The 25,209-nt window shown below is 40.4% G+C and overlaps 1 protein-coding gene across 3 annotated transcripts in view; it reads right to left on the bottom strand.

The window, feature by feature from the left end:
- Window positions 1–25,209, bottom strand: part of lhfpl4a (LHFPL tetraspan subfamily member 4a) — a 191,553-nt gene that overhangs the window by 34,320 nt on the left and 132,024 nt on the right. For 2 of the 3 annotated variants that reach the window (XM_072581993.1, XM_072581992.1), the window contains exons 2-3: window positions 17,072–17,308; window positions 1,497–1,513 (exon numbers count right to left, since the gene is read on the bottom strand). In XM_072581993.1, coding sequence (XP_072438094.1) covers window positions 1,497–1,513; window positions 17,072–17,308 — 254 coding nt within the window. The remainder of the gene's footprint in view (window positions 1–1,496; window positions 1,514–17,071; window positions 17,309–25,209) is intronic. The other variant, XM_072581991.1, reaches the window with a different exon arrangement.

Here is a 25,209-nt window from a genome sequence, read left to right as displayed (position 1 = left end):
GCATTCCTCTCCTGGCCATGACCCTATTTCAAACATCATGCCAAAAAGAGATTGGCTTTTAAGGGCAAGAGTATTAGCTATGTCATGAATACAGCCAACACCTGTTCTACTCACAAAACCCAATATGTCTCAGTAAAGTCTAACACCTAGGTTATTTCTTGCATCGATATATAGGTCAAAGAATTTTAATACCACATATTAAAAGTAAAAATACCATTACAAAGCTAATTTCAGTAATATATTTATTTTGAAAAAAAAAGCAAGCCTCTTATGTGGCATTCGACATTACCTGAACACAGTCCAGCACAGCAATTCCACAGACGAAAGTGTGGACTGCAGATGCTGGAGATCAGAGTCAAGAATAGAGTGGTGCTGGAAAAGCACAGCAGGTCAGGAAGCATCCGAGGAGCAGGAAAATTGACATTTTGGGCAGGAGCCCTTAATCAGGAATCCTGACCTGCTGTGCTTTTCCAGCACCACTCTAATCTTGACAGCAACACCACACCTTACTTAACCTTAAGTAACCAGATAGTTAACTACACAACACTACCTTTAAAACAATGAGATATTTTTCCACAGAAGTATCAGGTGCACTCTGTGAAATTACTATTAATATAAAATGCCACACACTGGATCCTCTTTTCTTCATATAGACCAGGTATTTAATATATTCTTATGTCACATATGTATTCAATCTCTATATATGTAATATATACTAGGCACTGTATTGTTTGTATTCATATACAAGCAATTGCATTTGTCTGTATATACAATATATAAAGTAGCATTTATTCCTCTATTTAAAATATTAGATTAGATTTTGCTATATCTTTTATAGGCAAGGTATTGTTTCCTTTTATGTAGAGCTTGTGCACAGTTATTGTGTACCCCTTAGTTGGAATACCTGTTCATAGAAATGCTGAACCTCATTGTCTTTGGTATCCCAAAGAGCTTTCTTTTTCTGCCGTAGGTACATTAGAAATTACATACCGTACTGTACAGATGGTGCATAGGTTTTGAGCTATGGGGCAGTAAAACAAGTAAATCTGCATTTGCTCTAATTCCCAATCACATGTTCCTAATCTATGAGGTGGAGGATGTCAAATGGAAGCCAGGGATCCAAACCACCGATGATGCAGAGAAGCATTTGGCAGAGGTATAGGGAGAAGTTCACCTGTCTCCTGACTCATTGAGAGATGTCCAACAATGTGAAGAGGGTTCAAAAAGCAGGGGGATTGTTCAAAATAAAAAAAATGAAGCTAGAGCCCTTTGCTAGTTCTACTCGAAGATAAATCTCATGTCAATAGTAAGAGGAACTCTCCATAAGCCACTGATTTTTCTTATGACAATAATTGTTCATGTTTTGAGAACTGTTTTACATTGCACACATAAACCAGACTTCCTTGACACAGACATTAGATGTTAACTTGGTCGCCTGTATCTCACTGCTCTGTTCACCAGACAATATTACATGAAATAACATGGTATCCACTTACCGCGGCACCGGTGAAATCTGAAAAACAATAGAAATTAAAAGAAGCAATAAATGTAATGAATAGTTTGTCCTCATAGAAGCACAAATAAATCATTCCGACTTAAATCATTCCCTCTGCCCATCTCGTTCTTTTGGCATTGGAGAGTTGCAGTTGCACTTATAAAATCCCAGTCTCAGTTTTGTCACTGAAATCCATGAGAGCATGAGCTCAATGGCAGTATTAGTCAAAAGGACTTGCAACTGCAACAAAGAGCCAAATACCATTCCCTGGACTGGTGTACTAGCCAGTGTGACTGGACACAGTCCTTTCAGCATTTTGTTCCATCATTCTCTTAGCCAGGCCAGTATTTTTCACTGGTTGTACTTTTGGCCTTGACCGATGTGGCATTCTGCTGTGCAACTCAGCTTATGTGAGTTCCTGAAAGGTACTAAATGCAGAGGCAGTAAATGGTTATGGGTTTCTTCCCTGCCCCTCCCCAAGAGGGAAGAAGGGAGAAAAACATGGAGGCTGAATCATTTAAGCAGTGCTATTGCTACAGGCACATCCTACTGGAAATAGATAGATATAGGGAGAGGAAGACATAACACTTGGGTTAATCTAAACAAAATGCTAAAATGAACCTAACTGAAAAAAAACATGATGTGGAAAAAAAAGGATGAAAATCCAAAATATACTACCATTGTTTTCACACTTGGTATCTTACACATTTGAGCTGTTTGGTGAATAGCCTTCCTGATAATGTTATAATTTGACACTGTTAACATTCACAGCTTCATTTGGTATTTTACATCTCCAGCTATGTTACAAAAAAAAAGAGTAGCATCTCGCTTTGTGTGTTTGTGATAATAATGTTGCAGTGAAGACCACTTGACTCTAGGTCTTTGTCAACAGTCCCCCTTTAAAAATGATTAGTATAAAGGAGCCATGCGTAAACTGTGATTGCTGGAAATCTGAGAGGGAGAGGTGCCCTTTTGGCTATTTCTGATGAAGGGTTGCATCCAAAAACCTGCCTTTTGCTTTCAGATGCTGATTGATTACTTCATGTCCTGGCTCCTCTCAATCTTTGCATTCTCCTTCAGCTCTACAATCCGCTAGACAGCAGTGCTCCAGAAGCTCTGGATGCTTGAGCAGTTATAACTAGAATCAGTCCATTAGTGTTGGCCATCTGCTAAACTCTAGAATTTCCCTCCCTAAACCTCTCCACCTCTCTTCCCTTTTCTTTCCTTTAAATCGATCCTTGGAAATTCCCTCTTTAATCAAACTTCTGGGTAACCTGCTGTAAACTCTTACTTGGCTCTGTTTCAAAGTTTGCTCCATGAACTCCCTATATGCATTACCTTTTGGGAAGTTTTATGTTAAAAGCAAAGTTGATTTATGGTGCATGATACATGAAGCGAGATAACAGAAAATTACAGAAGGACTTCAAGGTATATGAAATTCTGCAGCCAAATAATCTTCATTGGAAGAAATCAGTAACAGAAGGTTAAAAAGAAGCCTGTTCGGTGTGATTTAATAATAAGCAGATCATTCATACTTATTAGCATTGGGGTGAGTCATTTTTTTTCAATTATGTCAAGGCAAAACATGTGCCCCATGCTGCAATGTTGTACAGATTGTGACTACAATGTTCATTTGAAGGGCTTATGTTTGACAGGAGAAAAGGAGAGATGGTAAAATATGTGTGAGTGCACATGCTTTTTACTGGAGTAAACTAACGTCTACTACATCAAGGGTGATAGAATGTTAAAATAAAAATCACAGAATTAAAATAACAGGACTTCAGCATTGCTGAACAAAGACATTTTTTCAAAGCTTTTCGTTTTGTAGTCATCAGGACAGTTCACAAGAATATCAATTCAAGGGGAAAACCAACATTGATATCGCATGAGAGAAGAGTGCTGATTGGTTGGCAAGTGGACTGCATTTGGTAGATTCATTGCCATGGAGAATGCACCTATTAATACTGATTGACAGTTTAACAGCTGGGCTTTCTTCATATTTTAAACCAGATGGGTTGATTTGGATTAATCATGGCATTGCTGCGAGGAAAAACAAAGTAGCAAATGGGTGTCAACTATATTATTGAGTTGAAACAGGTGCAGTATGAATATAGGTTCTTTCTGTTTGCAAAGAACAGGGCCTTGTGTATTAATGTACATAGCTTCCAACACATGCAAGTACACCACACTGCAAGCCTGACTGTTAATCCTAAGTGATTATTAGTATAATACTTTACATACTCAAGTATATTCAGCAAATGTCCAATGTTAAACACTGTGGTCCATGCTTTGCAAGCATGTCCCGTTTTGATATGATTAGTAACTTGCTTGCTACAAACAGCCAAAAATGATAAGCTGCTTAATATGATCTGCCAGTCAATGGGACCTACAGCCTATATACCTGTACCTCTCATCACACTGTCACTGAAATTTATATATTACTCACTTGTGTGATAGGAAAAAAAGTTTTTTTTTTGGCTTGATGGCAGTTTCTGCTCATATTTTAAAGGTAGTAATTAACAACAGAGGAGTGGCTTTTAGTGGCATTTAATGAGGCAGCTTTGCTGTGGATGTGATTGTGTTCAATGTGGATATTGAACACCAAGGTGGGGAAATTGTTTTTGTAAATAGGTGTAGGTTGCAGAACTCTGAGGTATGGAGAAATCCGGGTGTTCTGGTGCATGAATCACAGAAGGTAAGTATGCAAATACATCATGATGACAGGAAAACTGATGGAATGTTATGGTTTATTGCAAGGGCAAGAGTCAGAGGTGATGTAATTAAAACAAATAAGATCCTGAAGAGGCTTGACCAAGTGGACTTCAAAAAGATGTCAAAAGAATTTAGTCTCCATGGGAGAATCTAGAACTAGGAATCATAGATGAAAAATAAAGGGTCACTCATTTACAACAGAGATGAGGGAATATTTGCTTTCTCTCCGAGGATAGTGAGTCTTTGGAATTCCCTTCCTCTAAAGGCAGTGGATGCTGAATCTTTGAACATTTTTAAGGCAGAGATAGTTTGATTCTTGATTTCCAAGGGAATGAAAGATCATTGGTGATATGCAGGGATGAAAATCTGATTAGCCATGATCTTACTGAATGGCAGAACAGGCTCGAAGGGCCGAATGGTCTTTGTTCATATGTTTATACTGGCAACCTTTTGTTTGAAGGAACAGAATTTTATTCAAAAAGGGAAACACTAAACAAAACAAACTGATCTCAGTTTGCTGCTCTAAGATATCAGATACACTAGTCTGTTGAGAATTCTCTGTTTCACCAGTAAAGGAAGAACATACTTATGTTACTAATGCAGCCTTGCCAGATCCTTTTACTAAAGAGTTGATTGTTCATCTTATACTACACTGTTAAAATATAAGAACATTAAAATTTTTGTCAATATTGATCATACTCCTTTGAATAGAACATATATTCTTCCCATCAAAACACGTAAACAATCATGGATAAAGTTTCGAGAGTAAAGTCTTCTCTATGAAAGGAATGGTATTGCTGCCAATTATCTGGGAGACTGTCATCTTCTTGTAACTTGTGATGGTCGTTTTCTGTGGCTTTCCATGTTATGTGACTGATTTACATCCAGGAATCATCTACTGCCAACATGCTTGCTATCCCTCATTGAATCTGATGATCTGCCATTGATTTATACATCCATCACGTGAGGAATGAAGAAGGACTCAACATATGGATAAAGGTGGCATAAACACTCTGCAGCAAAATAATATGGGTAAACATTTGAAAGCATAGTTTTAAGGATAATTATAGATCACACAAAATCACCAACTAGAAAGTTCTATCCAGACTCATCTGACTAGAGAGAACCCAGTGTCATTATCATAGCACCAAATATTTCTTAGGTACTTTCAGGTGTTTGCCCTTCTAACTTACTTGGATGTCCATCCAGCACGTGGTAGAGCAATTCTGAATATTACTCAAAATTTGCTTTTCCTGGTTTAAACATATGCTCCAACATTCTATAGCCATAGTTTATTTGGGTGATATCCTGGAGTAGGTGAGGACTGCAGAAGCTGGAGATCAGAGTCGAGAGTGTGGTGGTGGAAAAGCACAGCAAGTCAGACAACATCTGAGAAGCAGGAGAATCAACGTTTCGGGCATAAGCCTTTCATCTTCATTTTGGCTGAAATGTTGATTCTCCTGCTCCTTGGATGCTGCCTGACCTGCTGTGATTTTCCAGCACCACACTCTTGACTGATATCCTGGAGTTACAGTTTGTACCCATTTATAACTTAACATGTTGATCCCTGTCAGTCCTGTCTCTTCAAGGCTTAAGGGCTTCTCTAATATTTCTTCGTAACTCATAGAGGCATAGAGTTATATAGTACAGAAACAGACCCTTTAGTCCACCTCAATGCTGACAAGGTATCCTCAATTAATATCGCGCCATTTGCCAGCATTTAGCCTATATTTCTCTAAACCTTCCTATTCATATACCCGTCCAGATGCCTTTTAAATGTTGTAATTGTACCAACCTCCATCACTTCCCCTGGCAGCTCATTCTATACACGTACCACCCTCAGTGTGAAAAGGTTGCCCCTTAGGTCCCTTTTAAATCTTTCCCCTTTCACCTTAAACCTATGCCCTCTAGCTTTGGACTCCCCTACCCTGGGAAAAAGACCTTGGCTATTTATCTATCCATGCCCCTCATGAGTTTACAAACCTCACTCCTCAGCCTCTGATTTTCCAGGGAAAATAGCCTCGGGCCATTCAGCTTTTCCCTGTAACTCTAGCCCTCCAACTCTGCCAACGTCCTTGGTAAATCTTTTCTACATCCTTTCAAGTTTAATAACATCTTTCCAAAAGCAGAAAGATCAGAATTGAACACAGTTTTCCAAAAGTGGCCTAACCGATATTCTATACAGTTACAACAAGGCAACCCAACTCCTATCAAAGCACTGACCAATAAAGGCAAGTGTACCAAGCACCTTCTTCATTACCCTGTCTAGCTGTGATTCTACCTTTAAAGAACTGTGAACCTGCACCCCAAGGTAACTTTGTTCGGTAACACTCGCCATGACCCTGCCATTAAGCATATAAGGCAAAAGTGAATATTGCAGATGCTGGAGATTAGAGTCTAGATTAGAGTAGTGCTGGAAAAGCACAGCAGGTCAGGCAGCATCCGAGGAGCAGGAAAATCGACATTTCGGGCAAAAGCCCTTTATCAGGAATGAGGCTGGGAGCCTCGGGTGGAGAGATAAATGGGAGGGGCTGGGGCTGGGGAGAAGGTAGCCAAGAGTACAGTAGGTGTATGGAGGTGGGGATGAAGGTGATAGGTCGGAGAGGAGGGTGGAGCGGATAGGTGGGAGGGAATATTGCAAGTAGGACAGATCATGAGGATGGTGCTGAACTGGAAGGTTGGAACTGGGGCAAGGTGGGGGAGGGGAAATGAGGAAACTGGTGAAGTTCACACTGTTGCCCTAGGGTTGAAGTGTTCCGAGGTGGAAGATGAGGCATTCTTTCTCCAGGTATCGGGTGATGAGGGAGCAATGGTAGAGGAGGCCCAGGACCAGCATGTCCTTGGCATTGTGGGAGGGGGAGTTGAAATGTTTGGCTACGGGGCAGTGGGGTTGATTGGTGCAGGTGCCCTGGAGATGTTCCCTGAAGTACTATTAAGTATATAAATCCTGCCCTGATTTGCCTTACTAAAATGCAACACTTTATATTTATCTAAATTAAACTCCATCTGCCACTCCTTGGCTCATCTGATCAAGGTCTCATTGTAATCTAATATAATCAGCTTCACTGTCTGTTGCACCAACAATTTTGGTGTCATCTGCACACTTAATAAGGATGCCTCCTATGTTCACATCCAAATCATTTAAATAAAGCAGCAGACCCAGCAGTGTTCTTTGCAGCACTGGTCACTGGCCTCTAGTCTGAAAAACAACCCTGCACCAAAACCCTCTGTCTCCTACCTTCAAACCAATTTTGTATCGAAATGGCTAGTCCTCTGCCCCAGGCATTACCTTGGCTAATTTAATGTGCTGTGTTGCACAATGATTAGCATATAGAGCGTAACTAATATGAGTTGCAAGGTTGATGCTTTGGAAGTTAGTTCGATCAATTCTTTGAGTCTTGGGGTGGGTGAAATTTTCTTTCACTTATTCCTCCCTTCAGGAGATTGGAAAGGTTGGATACTGATTCTCTCCCAATAACCTATCAAACCCTCACCCTCTACCACTTAGAAGATCAAAGGCAGATGAACAGTAACCTCACCACCAGCAAGATCCCTTCCCTGGTGCACACCATCCTGCTGTGTAACCATAATCTTCATTCCTTTACTATTGTCGAGTTAAGATCCTTGCCCCACCCCCCCCAACAGTGTGGGTGTCCCTCCACATAATGGATTGCAGAGGTTCAAGAAAGCAGCATACCACTCTCTTCCTAAGGGTGAATGGAAATTCTCAATAAATACTGGTCAAGCCAGCAATGCCAACACCCCATGAATTAATTAAAATGAATAGAATCTATTACTCGGTTTTGTCGTCCAGTTCTCATTGGAGTGAGTTAGAAACTCTGCTGCTGTTCTAGAGGTGAAGACCGCATAGTTTAATGTGGAAAGTTAAAAGAAAAATAATAAATTTGCACTCTTTTTATCTCTTCTCTGCTGGATCAACCCAGCACATACCTTTCTTCCTTTTCCCATCAGGCTACCAAGTTAAATCTGTTACTGGAACTAAGTGACATCATCAGGACCAATAATGCAGATGGTGAAATGGACCCAGGAGGCTTTGAAGTGTGTCATTAGTATCTGTTTTCAGAGCTGCTAAACTTCAGAACTTGTTCGGGAGACTGGATAACTTGGGTAGTTTAAATCATCACTCACTCATTTCTAGCTGATGGATAGAATTAAAGTCTCCACTCATGTTAGGGCAATCTATATGATTTTTGAAGGGACCAGGGATAATGGTCATGGGGCCTAGTCACATTGCCTATAACTTGTGTACAGTTCAACACAAAATGAAGGTTAAATTGAGAGGAAGTTGATCTAAAGTGGATTCGTATTTAATATTAGAAATGTTGAGAGGGATATTCCATGTATTTGAATAAATTGTCATCATATCTGCAGCTTTACATGGCAATGCATTTATCACCTTCTTGGAAAACCATTTCCATTGTGGGCCTTATGCTTAATCCAAAAATTTTGACATATTGCAATAAGCACCTTCCAGCATGGAAATCCAATGAAAAATGTAATAATTCTGAAGTAAACAGATGATAAACCTGGCCCTGACAATGCAGTGGTAATTGATATCGGATGTGAGTAAATGCTCAGGATCAATTATTATTTAATCTCGCCAAAATGTCCTGTTCCACTCATCTTTTTTCTGTGATTTTCTCTGCTCCTCACTGAACAGGCACTGGGTTCCCTCTTGTAGCTCATTTAAGCTCCCACTATTCATCTGTGATTGAGACAGAAGGTGCCAGCAGGCTGTTTGATCACAAATATCAAAGTCAAGAGCAGGTCTTACATATTTACACATCCAACAGGGCTTGCTGGAGTACTGGGAATCCTGATTAATTACTTAGCATTGCAAAGTATTTACAGGACAGGCACAAGCCATTCAGCCCAACTTCTTCTTATGCTCCACACAAGCCACCAATGCTGCTTCAACTAAACCCATTAATTCATCCCTATCTTCTCTTCCCCCTCATGCATTTAACTAGCTTACCCTTAACTGAATCTATGCTGGTTCCTCAGCTGGTCCTTGTGGTAGCAAGGTTCACATTCTAACCACTGTCTGGACAAGGAAGTTAATTCTAATGGATTTACTTATGATTATTTTTGTTTAAAACTACCTACCTTGCTCTCCCATGCAAGTGGAAATATCTTTACTTGCTGAGCTAACTTACAGACTTATCATCAACCTGAGCTACAAATCTTCTCAAAAATCACTAATATCTTTTCTACATGAACCCTGTCAAATGCTTGATTTAGTTTTCTTTGCACTAACCAACCAACTGGAGCTCTTCCATTGTTGCTCAGACTGAGACTAAGTTACAGTGGATAAATCTTAGATTTCTCTGGTTTGTATGCTTAAACTTCACTGCATGAAGAATACAGAGTTTTTGAACTCTGACGTGGTAACATATACAGTGTACTCTTTTTATGTATAATCAATGATCAACATGAGCACATTACATTGAGTTGATTTTGCCTCTAAAACATGGGATAAGAAAGAGGTATAATTTCATCAGTATTAAAAAACAACAATCTATTATTTCAAATATGTCCCTAGGATTGCAGAAATTCAGGATGGCAGCTCACCAGGACATGAAGTGATGGGCAAAAAAATGCTGGCCCAGCTAGTGACACCCACCTCTCTTGAACAACACAAAAATATAGGAACATAGGAACAAGGCCGCTCAAAGCCTTAAGACTATTCTGCATTCAGATAAATCACTCAGACATCTGTTGCCTAACTCCATCCACAATTTGATTCTCTGTCCATTCATGCCCTTGGCTAACACATGGTGAATTGAGCTGTCATCTCCTGCTTTTTGTAGAGGAGGATCCTGGATATGTATCATCTTTTCACGTGTGGTAGTGTTTCCTCACTTTTCTCCTGAATGGCCTTGTTTTGATTTTATGGATTTTAAGGGTTCCTTGGTCCTAGCCACCCCACCAGCATTTTCTGTGAAATATTGCAGGATTAGTGCAGGATTTATCAGTGACTCTGAGTCTATTGTAACATCACTCAAGAAGTGTCAGGACAAGTCCAAACAAATCGTATTGACCATTCCTGAGCTTGTAGTTAGTGGTCTCATTGCTCCTTGTCTTCTGACTTGCAAAATCTACAGAGACATAGAAAATGGGAGCAGCGGTATGCTCTTCTGCCCTTCAAGCCTGTCCACACCATCCAGGATGCTGGTGGCATCGGGATTCTTTGCTATTTTTGTAATTATGCCACTTCTATTAATTCCACTTTTATTTTCTGAATTTTCTCTCTCTTCAGCTCTTCCTTTGACATGCATTTGTCCACTGGCAACCACTGTGCTTTGCAACTATAGAAATTAGTGAAGGATGCACACAGGTTAAAGTAGATTATGGGACAAAAATACCTTGGAATACAAAACTGCCATCCAACTTTATTTTTCAGAGGTAGTTTTCTTTAATTCCAACTCTGTAGAGTTAATTTTGTCTTTGAACAATAGCACAAAGCACACAAAATGGGCTTGGTCTCCCATTGTACACCTTTGCTGATTGAAATAAAAAGAAAGAGAAAGGGGGAGAAGTTTTCAAGCAGATAAAATCAAAATCCTGCATTTCATAATCTATCCAAAGTCGAAACTAGCCCCAATGCCTATATCATAGAAAAGAGAAAGTAGATTCAGTGCCACAATGAGTTGTAGGTAAATTCACCTCAGGGCAAATCAAAACATCCTCATGATCATTATTTCCATTTGACAATCTTCTCTCACCTATTATTCCTCAACACTTTACTTTAATTACACTCTATCTTACTATTTATTCTCCAAATCCTTTTGTTTTTACTGTGTACCCTTTACACTTCATAGTTCCCATGTTGTGCAACATCAGCTTAATCCAGGGATCTGCAACTAGTGGCCCTCAAGCACTAGTGACATCTTCTTCATCACTCCTAACCTTTCCCAGTAGGATTATGTCAAAGTGAAAAAAAATGTTGCAAAAAATGCAGTCAAGGAAAGTTAAAGCTGTGCTTTTATTGCGGAATAAAAAGGATAATCATTGTGCAACACTTTACGGTTCCAAGTTTTTATTTTAATGAAAGACTTCATTGTGCCCTAAGTAAACCTATTTGAGTGGTACAATTACACCATGATGATAGATAATGCCTTTAACTCAAGAAGCAGGTATTACAGTTGTAATCATTGTTACTTCCTGTATAGCTGACATGATCAATTATTCTATATGTGATGTCAAAAAGCATTTTCTTATCCTGAGGATCAATAGCCTAAGAAAATTGTCTTAATTTTACATATCTTAAGTTAAATATTTGTTTAAAGGTAACCTAACTTACAAGGCTATAGTCAAAAAAGTCAAGAAATGCAATAATTCAGAGTTGGATCCATAATAATTTTATTTTCTTTCTACTAACACATAAGCTTGAAAACTGCATTCTATTTATTATGTCAGATTATACATTCTGCCAGAGATACCTCGCAATACATCAATTTCCCAAAGTTTCATCTTGCAATTCCCAATAGTTTCTGTTTTAGGTTTTTTTAAAAAAGATTCTTCATATAAAAATAGTTACCAAATTCTAGCTTAATCTCTTTGTCCCAAAAGTTTTTACTTGCACTGATCTTGGTGTAGATCAAAGATTTTGCTTGAGCCCTTGTGCAGAGATAGGGTCAGGCAAGGAGCAGAGAGCTGTTAGTGAATAAGACACTTGTAGTTACCTAGTTCTATTCTATCTAACCCTCCAATCAAAGGGCCATTTTCCGAATTTGCAGTAAGCCCCAACTGCTGGGTCTGCAAGCAAAATATTTGATCATACACTATTTATGGTGAGAATGTACTAGAAATGTTGACTTGTGCTGCCTGAGTATGAGGCTCTCTACCAAATGCAGGACATTGAAAAACTGCATTGGTTCACTACTCCTAACACTCCTCAAAATGTATCCATTATGTCCGAGACACTGGAGTAAATTTTGACTTGATGTGATCTTGTAAGCTTCCTGATTTTTATCTCCTGTTAAAGTCTGCCTATTGACTGTTATTCAGTTGATACTGTTGTACAAAGTCAAAACCTACCTCCCTATGCCATGAATGTTTAGTTAAGCTCACCTTCTACAGATCCAATTGGCACTTGAATTTCTGCAGACATTCCTGATTGTTAAACTAACCTTGGAAGGATCCACAGAAGCACAAGAAAAATAGCATCAACAGCTGTTTCTCCAGTTTTCAATTATAGTAAAACCACTGCCAATGTTCAAAGTTCAACCCCATTCTATTTGTGTTCACTGTAAAACAATGGGTAGCGACTGCATCAGAAAAAAAACAAAATCCAATGATTAATTCAATAGGCTGAGTACGCCATAGGTCATTGAAGAATAGTCAGTCAACATCTTGCAGAGGGATAATACCAAAATGGTATTATCGCTGGGCTGTTAATCCAGAGACCCAGATAATATTCTGGGGACCCCAGATTGAATTCTGCCACAGCAGATTGTGGAATTTGAATTCTTTTAAATAAAGTCTGGAATTAAGAGTCTGATGGTGGCCATGGAAAATCCCATCTTGTTAACTAATGTCCTTTAGGAAGGGAAACTGCCGTCTTTACCTGGTCTGGCCTATGTGTAACTTCAGACCCACAGAAATGTGATCGACTCTTAGCTGCCCTCTGAGCAATTAGGGATGGGCAATAAATGCTGCTGAGCCAGTGATGCTCTCAACCCGTGAACGAATAAAGAAAAAAGGTCTTCATATGTACAGAGAAAGCTTGTGTTTATATTATGCTTGTCATGAGCTGAGGGCCCTGGACCCAAAGCACTTTACAGCCAAATAACTATCTTTAAAATGCAGTTACTACTGTAACATAGGAAATGCAAAGGGCATATTTGTTCACAGCAATTTTGTAGAGTTTTATAAAATCATGAGGGGCATGAATAGGGTAAATAGGCAAGCTCTTTTTCCCAAGGTAGGACAGTCCAGAACTAGAAGACGTAGGTTTTAAGGTACGACGGGAAAAATTTAAAAGGGACGTAAATGGCAACATTTTCACGCAGAGGGTGGTGCGTGTATGGAATGAGCTACCAGAGGGAGTGGTGAAGGCATCTGGATGGGTGTATGAATAGAAAAGGTTTAGAGGGATATGCACCAAAGGCTGGCAAATGGGATGAGATGGTTGGCTTGGGCGATTTGGACCGAAGGGTCTGTTTCTGTCAAAAGCTCTCAAAAACAGCAATGTGATGATGACTAGATGATAAGGTTTGGTTGAGAGGTAAATATTGACCGGGACTTCAAAATAACCTTCTTATTCAAAATGTTTTGCGACATATGAACACTTTTTTGTCTGAAATCTAGAGGAAGCAGAAGTGGTCTTCACTAGCATTCTGAAATGGTTACTAACAAACAAGAAGCCTGATTTACATCATTACCAGTTATCTTTCTGTTGAAATCAATGAGAATGAAATTTCAGCACACTATCATTGTGTGGTCCAGTGAACAGGGAAGAAGGTTACCTCAGATTACAATGGGATCTTGATCAGATGGGCCAATGGCCTGAGGAGTGACAGATGGAGTTTAATTTAGATAAATGTGAGGTGCAGCATTTTGGAAAGGTCAATCAGGGCAGGACTTATACACTTAATGGTAAAGACTGGATTAGTGGTGCTGGAAGAGCACAGCAGTTCAGGCAGCACCCAACGAGCAGCGAAATCCTGGGGAGTGTTGCTGAACAAAGAGACCTTGGAGTGCAGGTTCATAGATTCTAGAAAGTGGTGTTACAGGTAGAAATGATAGTGAAGAAAGTGTTTGGTATGCTTTTCTTCATTGGTCAGTGCATTGAGTATAGGAGTTGGGAGGTCATGTTGCAGCTGTACAGGATGTTGGTTAGGCCAATTTTGGAATATTGTGTGCAATTCTGGTCTTCTTCCTATTGGAAAGATGTTGTGAAACTTGAAAGGGCTCAGAAAAGATTTACAAGGATGATGCCACGGTTGGAGAATTTGAGATTTAGGGAGAGGCTGAACAGGCTGAGGCTGTTTTCCCTGGAGCATCTGAGGCTGAGGAGTGACCTTATAGAGGTTTATAAAATCATGAGGGACATGGATAGGGTAAATAGACAAAGTCTTTTCACTGGGGTTGGGGAGTCCAGAACTAGAGGGCATAGGTTTAGGGTAAGAGGGGAAAATCTAAGAGGTATCTAAGGGGCAACTTTTTCACGCAGAGGGTGGTACAATTGCAACATTTAAAAGACATCTGGATGGGCATATGAATAGGAAGGGTTTAGATAGATATGGACCAAGTGCTGGCAAATGGGACTAGATTAATTTTGGATATCTGGTCGGCATGGACAGGTTGGACTGAAGGGTCTGTTTCTGTGTTGTACATCACAATGATTCCGTGACTCTTTCACTATCATCTACTTGTGTTACAAATAAAGCCAACTCTATCTCATGAAATTAAATTTATGACAAACTTCAAAATGCTATCTTTAATATTATCTGAATACGTAAAGTTACCAACAATGCCATGAACTAACGACATCAATAATTATATGATCTTCTTAAAGACAAAATAGAAATATGTAACTGAATTTTAGGAACAGTCAGTTATAAAGCTCACGTTATTGGAAAACCATCATGAACTGCTTGATGAATAGTTTGCCTAAGTACTAGTGCTGGGGCAGATCTCGTAAGAGCTGCTCAGCCACATTTCCTCACCAGGATATCACCCCTGACACATTACATAATAATCCGGAAAAAAAAACAACTTGTACACCCTATCCAAGCCTAATATTATTCAGGTCAATTGTATTAAATCTATTACTACCCTGGCTTACACCAACTAATGTAGAACAGATCAAGAGTCAAAAGTGGGATTTTCGTGTTCACTTTTCCTTTGCTCTCTTCTCGGTATCAGGGTTATCTCTAAAAGAAACCATACCAGAGGCTTGAAAGCTCACTGGGCAGGTAGAAGCATGTCCTTTGGGATATGTGGGAAATTAACAGTTCAGAAAAATATGCTTGCTTATGTCAGCTCAATATCACAACTGATGACACATATACTATAATAAATTGTTGTTACTAGAAGTCTCTCAGGCTTTTCAACTCCTTAACACATCAGGCAGTAAAAAGCAGCTGCAGTTTGCATTAAAAGTCAGAATCATCAATGGTTAATTCTGCCATCACCGGGATTAATTTTATTCGACTGGAAGTTTAGTAGCAAACCAATTTTGTGCCAAATCCAGTTTGAGACTTGGAGGCTGCTGTGCTTTTTGTACAGATTCCAAGGCCCTGATGTTGCATCATGCGATACCAGCATATGAACGTTTAACAGACTTGAAATTCCTCTCTCCTTTAATTTAGTGCAGGCATTAATCAATTCATTTTAAATGGGGTTAATACTATGCTAAAATATCAAAAGGAAGAATCTCAAACAAATATCGAATGTTCCTACTTTAGTATCCCATAGCGAATTGTCAGGGCTAATGTAATTTAGACATACAGCAATCACTATCCATCATTTGTAATTACAAACATCCTAGGTGCTCTCCATGCCCATCATTACCACAATCTACTCACACACTGCTTATGTTTGAAAACATTAGTTTGTTCTGTGGGAGTGAAAGCTAGTTTCACTTTCCGCCAGAGCAATAACTCTTATTGGTGAAAACAATAGAAGAAATAATGGATAATGGAGTCAACTACAACCGGAGTCTAATTCATGGATTTAAATAGTTCATTTAAAAGAAAAAAATGGAGAGCTAGTTGTGAATTCTCGATCTACAATCTGCCTCAATGGATTTGGGTGGTTACATAAAATAATAATGGATAACTGGGAGAGAAGCGCATGTCTATATTCCAAAACAAGGCATTCCAAAGATTGATATAAAACTCTAACATGTACTGGGAAAGAGCTGTAGGCTGCAGTTTATCCATGAGATTTATATAGTTCATGTAGAGACTAACAGATAACTGGGAGCGAGCTACCATGTTGAATCTAAATTAGATGAATGTAAATCATTGCATTCAGATGGTTATGTAAAAAAAAAGGGTGTTCAGGAGTGAAGTTCAGGCTTTAATCAACAAAAGGGTTTAGATGGTGAAATATTGAGTCTTGCCTACTAGAGCCAAGTTTTGTTTGAAGGTAGTTTGAATGTTTTTGGGTAATATGAAGCCAAGCAATTCATGGCTAGAGATTGGGTCACGAATCAGAGAAGCAATTTGAGCAGTCTAAGTTTTTATTGGAGCTGAAATTAGACAGCAGCCTGAAAATTACTCCCTGCTATATGTTCATTGTATGAGACGTTTAGTATCAGGAAGCATGCATGTTTAGTTCATTTCTAGGGCTATAGTGGCTACTATTGTGTATGGTTGTTGTTGCTGCAGACCTTCCAACTCACATTCATTGTAAAGGTGACGGCCCAGTTCCTGTACAAACACTCAAATTTTAACAATAATACACACTTACCTCATTATTTAGCTCACTGGCACACTTTGTATCAAACTGAGTGAATGAAGGGAACTGTGACAAAACAGAATTTGGCAGTACCTTGCTTCTTCTGCACCTGGCTCAGTTTTTGCACTCACATTAAATTGGAAGGTCTGCTGTTGGGTGCTTTCCATGTATAACACACGATGACATTCACACAAGATAATGAACAGTTGTGACTTTATCAGTGCAAGTTTATTAAGCAATTAACCCAGAATTGGGTATAGAAAGAATCTATCTGCTCTGTAATATGTATTTACAGGGAAGTTGCCAGCTCGGAAGGCTGACTGTTGTTTGGTCCCCACGTGCATACACTGGGCATTGTTGTAAAACAAGCTGTCTGGCTGATTTCTAAACTGCCAACCTTTAATAACTTAGCCACAGAAAATTCAAACCCACCTTTGTTCTCAACCTTTAGGTCTTCCTGAAGGAGTTCATTTTGTCGGTTCCCAAGTACGAATGCCAGGAAGGAGAGGATTAATGCATCCAGGATGCCGATGATAGCCAGGATATAGGCCCAGCGCACAGAACAGTTTCCCAGTGTGTATTTCCCTGTTTTATTTCCGCACATCTTTCTCACAGCTTCCGAGTCCCATCCATCAGGAAATATCATGCAGCCCAACACAAGACAAACAGCTAAGGGGAAGGGTGGAGGAAAGGAAAAAATGAAGTCAGGCAAAGATATTGAAAGAGAATCTTATAACATATAGTCTTCTCCATTATTAATAAAACCAATATAGTGTAAGCATCTCTGGCACTTTAACCTTCCACAAAACTTCTGAAAGGAATTCCTTAAAGTGGCTGGGTTTGTAATTCTCAAATGATAAGAAAATTGTCAACGTGAGCTTTTCAGAAACTATTAATTAAAATAGTAGAAATATTAATCAAAGTAAGTGAATGTCAATAGTTGTCCAGAAACAAGATTGTTTGCTATTAGCCTAAGAAGTGGCAGGCTGCTTTGTTTTTCAGACATATCAGAGAATAATTTAATGAAGAAGGTCCTTCAGTTTACTTTGCTGGGATACCAGCTTACTATCTTCTATCTAGATGATTGGTAATTAGATTCAGTGTTCTAGCTGTCATAAAACACCCTCCTTGGCACTGTGTTCTGGCTATGATCATCTCTCAGTATTCACAGCCTCCCACTGACCATACATACTCACAGACAGTCACACACATATGCACGCATACAGACACATCCATTTCTTGTCAACAACGCCTACATCGTGGGGAACACTACTTTTTATGAGTAAGTAAGGCCTAATCATCTGCTCATGTGAGTTAGAAATGGTTCTGCATATTCTAAACAGGAGACTTACAACTCTTCAGGATCTGTTTTCTACCTGAAAGATGGGTTATAGGCAGCTGAAAATCTAGTGAACATATTCTACATCCTTCAGGCAACACTTCAAATGAATGCAAAACCTAAGAACCAGGTGGTGACATTGTCAGGAGAATGGGTACACCATTTAGGACTGAGATGAGGAAAGATTTCTTCACCTAGAGAGTGGTGAGTCTGTGAAATTGTCTGACACAGAAAGCTGTTGAGGGCAAAACATTGATTGTTTCTTTGAAGGAAGTAGATATGGCTCTAAGGGCTAAAAAGGGTGAAAGAGGTTGGAGAGAAAGTGAGAACAGGACACTGAGTTGGATGATCAGCTATGGTCATATTGAATCATGGAGCAGGCTTGAAGGGCTATATGGCCTACTCCTGCCCCTGTTTTCTATATTTCTATGTTGGTGCTTATAGTAAGGGATGATCAATACCCCTACTGACAATTGGTGAGAGACCATTGAAACCCTCAATGTCTTAAATCTGCTGTAAGTTCTATTCTTGTTGTTGAGCCTGAACTGTAAGTTTCAAGGGGATACTGAAATCACCCATTTCTGTATGCTGCAAGAACTGGCCAACGTTTAGGCTTGGGGTGATAAGTATCAAGTATCATTTGTGCCAGGCCATGACCATCTTAAACAAGACTGTATTTAATTATCTCGCCTTAAAGTTCAATGGCAATACTGTTATAAAATGTGCCCCCAACGACACCTCGAGGGCTATCATTGATAAAACTTAATTGGATTTCTGCTCTGAGCACTGTGGTTGCATGGACAGGCCAGAGGCTGGAAGCTTTGTACCAAGCTACTTATGTTCAGAATCCCTAACATGTGTCTACCATTTACAATGCATGTCTGACCCAAAGCACCACAGGCAGGGCAAGGAGACACATTGCAAAATCACACCAGGGATTGTACCCTTTGCTGTTGGCACCAATCTAATCCAATTGACCATCCAGTCTTCCTTCCTTCCAGAGTCTGGGCTTCCTATGGCAACACTTTAGATTAGATTAGATTACTTACAGTGTGGAAACAGGCCCTTCGGCCCAACAAGTCCACACTGCCCCGCCGAAGCACAACCCACCCATACCCCTACATTTACTCCTTACTTAACACTACGGGCAATTTAGCATGGCCAATTCACCTGACCTGCACATCTTTGTGACTGTGGGAGGAAACCGGAGCACCCGGAGGAAACCCACGCAGACACGGGGAGAACGTGCAAACTCCACACAGTCAGTCGCCTGAGGCGGGAATTGAACCCGGGTCTCTGGCGCTGTGAGGCAGCAGTGCTAACCACTGTGCCATCGTGCCACCCACTTATTACGACATGCACAGGTATTTTGGAAGGAGTTGGGGGTGGGGGTTGTTGATGGCTCAGTGATATTATAGTGTTAATCTCAAGACATGTTAGATGGTGGAATTTGAATGCAATTGAAAAATTCTGGGATTAAAAGCCTAATGATTACCATGAAACTATTGTTGGTTGTGGGGAAAAAACCCAACTGGCTCACTTAGAGACAAAAAAAGACACCAATGCTGGAATCCCAAATGGACAAACAGGAGGTTGGAAGAGTACAGCAAGCCAGTCAGCTTCAGGACTGAAGAAGGGTTAATACCTGAAACATTGACTTCTGCACCTCCTGATGCAACCTGGCTTGCTGTGATCTTCCAGCTTCCATCTGGTTCATTAATGTCCTTTCTGGACAGAAATCTGCCATCCTTAACTGGTTTGGCCTACACTGACTCCAGACACACAGCAATGTGGTTGATTCTTAACTGCCCTCTGGGCAATTAGGGATGCGTAATAAATGCTGGCCTCGCCAGTGATGTCCATGCTCCATGAATGAATATTTAAGAAAAAGTATTGTGGTGGATTCTAACTGCTGGGATTCAGCATGTGGCTTGGTGATATATGCACCAAAACTGCCATTCAGTCAGTGGGTAATGGCTACCCAGCCTTTAAAACTGAGGGGCTAGGGGGCGGATCTGGGGGAAGTTGTTGTTAAGGAGGTGGGGAGGAAAGTGTGGGGTAAAGGTGTGGTCTAAGGTTTCCTGTGGGGATGAATGAGTGATTTATTATAACATGCCAGCGTCAGACTTCGGCACTGCAACCCTTACCTGGTGTGCTTATGTCTGCTGCCAGTCTCCATGCAGTTTAACACTGACTGGAAGGAGCAACAGGAGCAGAAGACAGACACATACAGACAATGTTTGGGAAACTCTTGCCAGCTCCAATCTGTTCTCACTAAATTATGGAATCCTTAGTATAGTCATTTATTCACAGGCTGATTCACACGCTCTCGATTTCAAACACTCATGCTGCTGACTGCCACGAGTTTCTTTGGCAGGACCTGGATACACCAACACTTTTATTCATAGTCCTGATTTCACCCTGATTTACCAGGAGTTCAAGTCCCACCTGATCCAGAAGTGTGTAATAGCATCTCCAAATCTTGTCACAAAACTCTTCACACACTATGGCCTCTTCTCACTGAACCAATCATTTTCTTTTCCTGTCCATTCCCTGTTTAGTGCTGGATGTAGATTTGAGCATCTTCACTACCTTCCTTCTTTGAAATTGTATTGTGTTTCCATGTCTCATATATTATAATCCTGTTGTATGGAGGATCATTAGTCCTTAAAAAAAAGGCCTTATATTTACATGGCACCTTTCATGACCTCCAGATATCTTAATGTGCTTTAAGAAATGAAGTACCCTTGAATTGTAGTCACAGTAGCCATACAGGTATGACAGCAGCAAATATGCACATAGCAAGCTCCCCTAGTGGGCAGCACGGTGGTACAGTGGTTCGCACTGCTGCCTCACAACCCAGGTTCAATTCCTGCCTCAGGCAACTGTCTGTGTGGAGTTTGCACATTCTCCCTGTGTCTGTGCGGAGTTTGCACATTCTCCCTGTGTCTGCGTGGGTTTGCTCCGGTTTCCTCCCACAGTCCAAAAATATGCAGGTTGGATAAATTGGCCATGCTAAATTGCCTGTAGTGTTAGGTGTAGGGGAATGGGTCTGGGTGGGTTGCTCTTCGGAGGGTTGGTGTGGTTTTGTTGGGCCGAAGGGCCTGTTTCCACACTGTAAATAATCTAATCGTGAACAGTGCATTAATAGTGACCAGATAAACTGTTCTTTAATAAGATTGAAAGACAAATAAATATGAGCCAGGACTCCTGTGATATCAACCTCCCCACTCCCTGCAAACAGGTCTTAGGGCCATGAATTATTTCATACCAGCCTGAACAAAAAGATGAACCTCGATTTATCATTTCACCTGAATGACAGCACCTCCAGAAATGCAGCAGCCTCTCTGTACGGCATTACAGATAACTTGAAGTTGAATGTCGCTGAAAAGAGAGACCTTTTTTTGTTTCATTTGTAGGATTGTCCATCCCTATTTGGCAAAGGGCAATTATGAGTCAACCATACCAGATAAGGATGGCAGTTGCCTAAAGACATTACTGAACCAAATAGCTTCATCCCCCAACAATCATCTCATGGATGCTTAAACTCTTCATTCCAGATTTTTACTAAATTCAAATTCCACCATCTGCCTGGCACTTGAACCCAAGTCTCCAGAACACTACCTAGGTTACTAGATTAATAGTCTAGTGATAATATTACTCAGCCATCACCTCACCCATCTTGAAGCTTTTCCTCTTGCACTCATCAGGACAAATGCAAGAGTGCCAAATTTCAAATGATCACAACAATTGGTATTACAAAACAAAAAGAATAAAGCAGATGAAATATATTTAAGTTTTGTGTTATTTTTAAAATAAATCAAGGAGATTGGAGAGCTTCTCATTTCTTTCAACAGGGCAAGGTCTTGGCCAGTCAGAGTCAACTTGCCAACCAATCAGTACCCTTTTCTCCTGATGTATATTTGGTTGAGATTATTTTAAATTTAGCATTCTTGCATCTCTCCTGATGAGTGCAAGACTAAAAACCTCAGTGTCATTTCTCTCTTTTCAACAATATTCAAATTTACACTATCAAATTCCTGTTTACCAACAGTAACTTGCATTTATGTCATATATGTATTATATGTAGTGAAGCAAAACCTTTGCTGTAAAGCGTTCTAAATTGTGACACTGAATCCAATAAGGTGACACTAGAACAGGTGACCAAAAGGTTTCTCAAACTGAAATGGTTTCAAGGACTGTCTTAAAGAAGGAAAGAGGGGGGTTTAGGGGGAGAATTCCTGAACTTAGGCTTTACAGCTGAAGGCATGCCTTCTACCAGGCAGAGATGAAAATTGGGGTGCCTGAGATTAGAACTGAAGGATTAGTGATGAGGAAGGAAGTGATGGCCTTGTGGTATTAATGCTAGATTAGTAAGCCTAATGTTCTGGGGGCCTGTCCTTGAACCCTACCATGACAGATGAATTCAATTAAAAAAGAATCTGGAATGACTATGAAACACATAGTTGATTGTTGGAGGAACCCATCCTACTTCAAGAAAGGAAATCTGTCTTCCTCACCTGGTCTGGCCTACATGTGACCCGCTGCAATGTGGCTGTCTCTTAATTGCCCTCTGAAATGGCCCCGAAAGCCACTTAGTTGTATCAGTTGCTATAAAGTTTCAATGAAGAAATGAAACAGGACGGACTAGCTGGCATCAACCTAGGCACTGGAAAAGATATTGGCAGAAACAGCCTTGTTGACCTTGCAAAGTCCTCCTTATTAACATCTGGGAGCTTGTATCAAAATTGAGAGAATCATACCGGCCGGACAATGTTCTCTCCTACTGGTATTAAGGCTGCATTTGACATAATGCAGCATCAAGGAGCCTTAGAAAAACTGGAATCAATGAGTATTGGGGCAAACTCTCTGCTGGTTGGAGTCATACCTGGCACATAGGAAGATGGTTATGGTTGTTGGAGGCCAGTTATCTCAGCTCCAAGACATCTATGCAGGAGTTCCTCAGTTTTGTGTCCTAGGCCAAAGTATCTTTAACTGTTCATCAATGACTTTCCCTCCATCATAAAGTCAGAAATGGGGATGTTCGCCAATGATTGCACAACGTTCTGCACCATTTACGACACTCACAACACACAAATGCCCGGCAATGACTATCTTCAATAAGAGACAATCTAAACACTGCCCCATTACGTTCAATCGTGTTACATTCACTGCATTTCCATATTCTCAGCGTCCTGGGGGCTTACCATTGACCAGAAACTCAACTTGACTCACTACATAAAGACAGTTGCTACAAAAGTAGGCCAGAGGCTAGGAATACTGCAGTCAATAACTTACCTCCTGACTCTCCAAAGCCTGTCCACAATCTACAAAGCACAAGTCAAGAGTGTGATGGAATACTTCCCACTTGCCTGGATGGGTGCAGCTCCAACAATGCCCAAAAAGCCTGACACCATCCAGGACAAAGTAGCTGGCTTGATTGTCACCACATTCACTAGCATCCACTCCCTTCACAACCAACATTCAGTAGCATTCACCAAAGACCCCTAGACAGTGTCTTCCAAACACATGAACAATTCCGTCTGGAAGGACAAGAACAGCAGATAGATGGGAACACCATCAAAATCACCAAGACATTCACCATCCCATCTTGGAAATGCACCACCATTCCTTTATTGTTACTGGGTCAAGATCATAGAATCACTACAGGGTGGAAACAGGCCATTTGGCCCAACAAATCTACATGGACCCTTCAAAGAGTAACCCACCAGACCCATTCCCCTACATTTACCCCTAACTAATGCACCCGCCTACACATCCATGAACACTATGGGCAATTTAGCATGGCCAATTCACCTAACCTGTACATCTTTAGATTGTAGAAGGAAACCAGAGCACCTAGAGAAAGCCCATGCAGACACGGGGAAGAATGTGCAAACTCCACACAGACAGTCACCCAAAGTGGGATTTGAACCCAGGTCCCTGGCATTGTGAGGCAGCAGTGCTAACCACTGAGCCTCAATGCCACCCCTCGGTGGCATTGTGGGTTAACTTCCAGCACATGGACTGCAGCGGTCCAAGAAGGCAGCTCACCGCCATCTTGTCAAAGGCAACCAGAGACAGGCAATAAATGCTGGTCAGTCAGCAACACCTATATCCCATGAGTGAATAACAAAGGAGTTCTAGGACTTATGAGATTACTGAAAATTTCCATTCTTATCTGAATTTGTTTGAACTTACATATTTCTGTTTAGTTTCTCCTCTCCTATTACAAATGTCCATCATGGCTTTTTTCTTACCCTTTATTTCTACACATTGCTTTATAAAGCACCATTTCAGTCAGGTCAGGGCTGTTAGATAGTAGTTTTGTGCACAAGCCACCATGGATATAGATTGTTCCACAAGACGTTAATATAATTGATGATATCTATTCTATAGTAAAAGGAAAACTTCACATGATCTGAAACACTTTACAACTTTAACTTTGTCACTCATGTAGTTCAAGAATTACAGCAGCAAATCCATGCAAGTTAATCACAATAAGAGAAATGGTCAGATGTCTTGTTAGCGTTGGTTGAAGGATAAACATTGGTGAGGAAATTGGGAGAACTCCTGTGGTCTTCTTCAAATCATGCCATGGGATGTTTTGCTTGTACTTAAAGTCTGTCCTTGATTTAATATTACATTCAATAATTGACATCTCCAGCATCACCATGTGTGGTACGGTGGCTCAGTGGTTAGCCCTGTTGCATCACAGCACCTGGGTTCAATTCCTGCCTTGGGTAACTGGCTGCGTGGGGTCTGCCCATTCTCTGCGTGCATTCCCTCCCACAATCCAAAGATGTGTAGGTTAGGTGAATTGGCCATGATAAATTGTCCATAGTGCTCAGGGATGTGTAGATTAGGTGCATGAGTCTGGGGTAATGTAGAATAGAGGGGGAATGGGTGTGGGTGGGTTGATCTCTAGAGAAAGTGAGGACTGCAGATACAATTACAGTGATGGTTAATAATAGTGATCCTGCCCCTTTTGGTCTTTAGATTAACAAACTGTCACACTAACCTCCTTATAACTGTGACAAGTAACACCAAATTTAGGATCTTTGGTGTTCACATTTTATGTAACTGCAAGATTCACCAACTTAGATTGTAACCCAGTTATGGAACAGAATGCTGACAATCCCGAACATATGGCTTAGTTGAACAGGGACCACAGGCACCTGCCAAACATCATCTGCAAAGGGTGTTCCAGCAGCTTCGGAACATCCATCAC

This window comes from Chiloscyllium punctatum, chromosome 12, assembly GCF_047496795.1.
Source record: "Chiloscyllium punctatum isolate Juve2018m chromosome 12, sChiPun1.3, whole genome shotgun sequence".
NCBI lineage: Eukaryota > Metazoa > Chordata > Chondrichthyes > Orectolobiformes > Hemiscylliidae > Chiloscyllium > Chiloscyllium punctatum.
The sequence above is the reverse complement of the archived record's forward strand: the minus strand, read 5'-3'. Positions and strand labels throughout refer to the sequence as shown.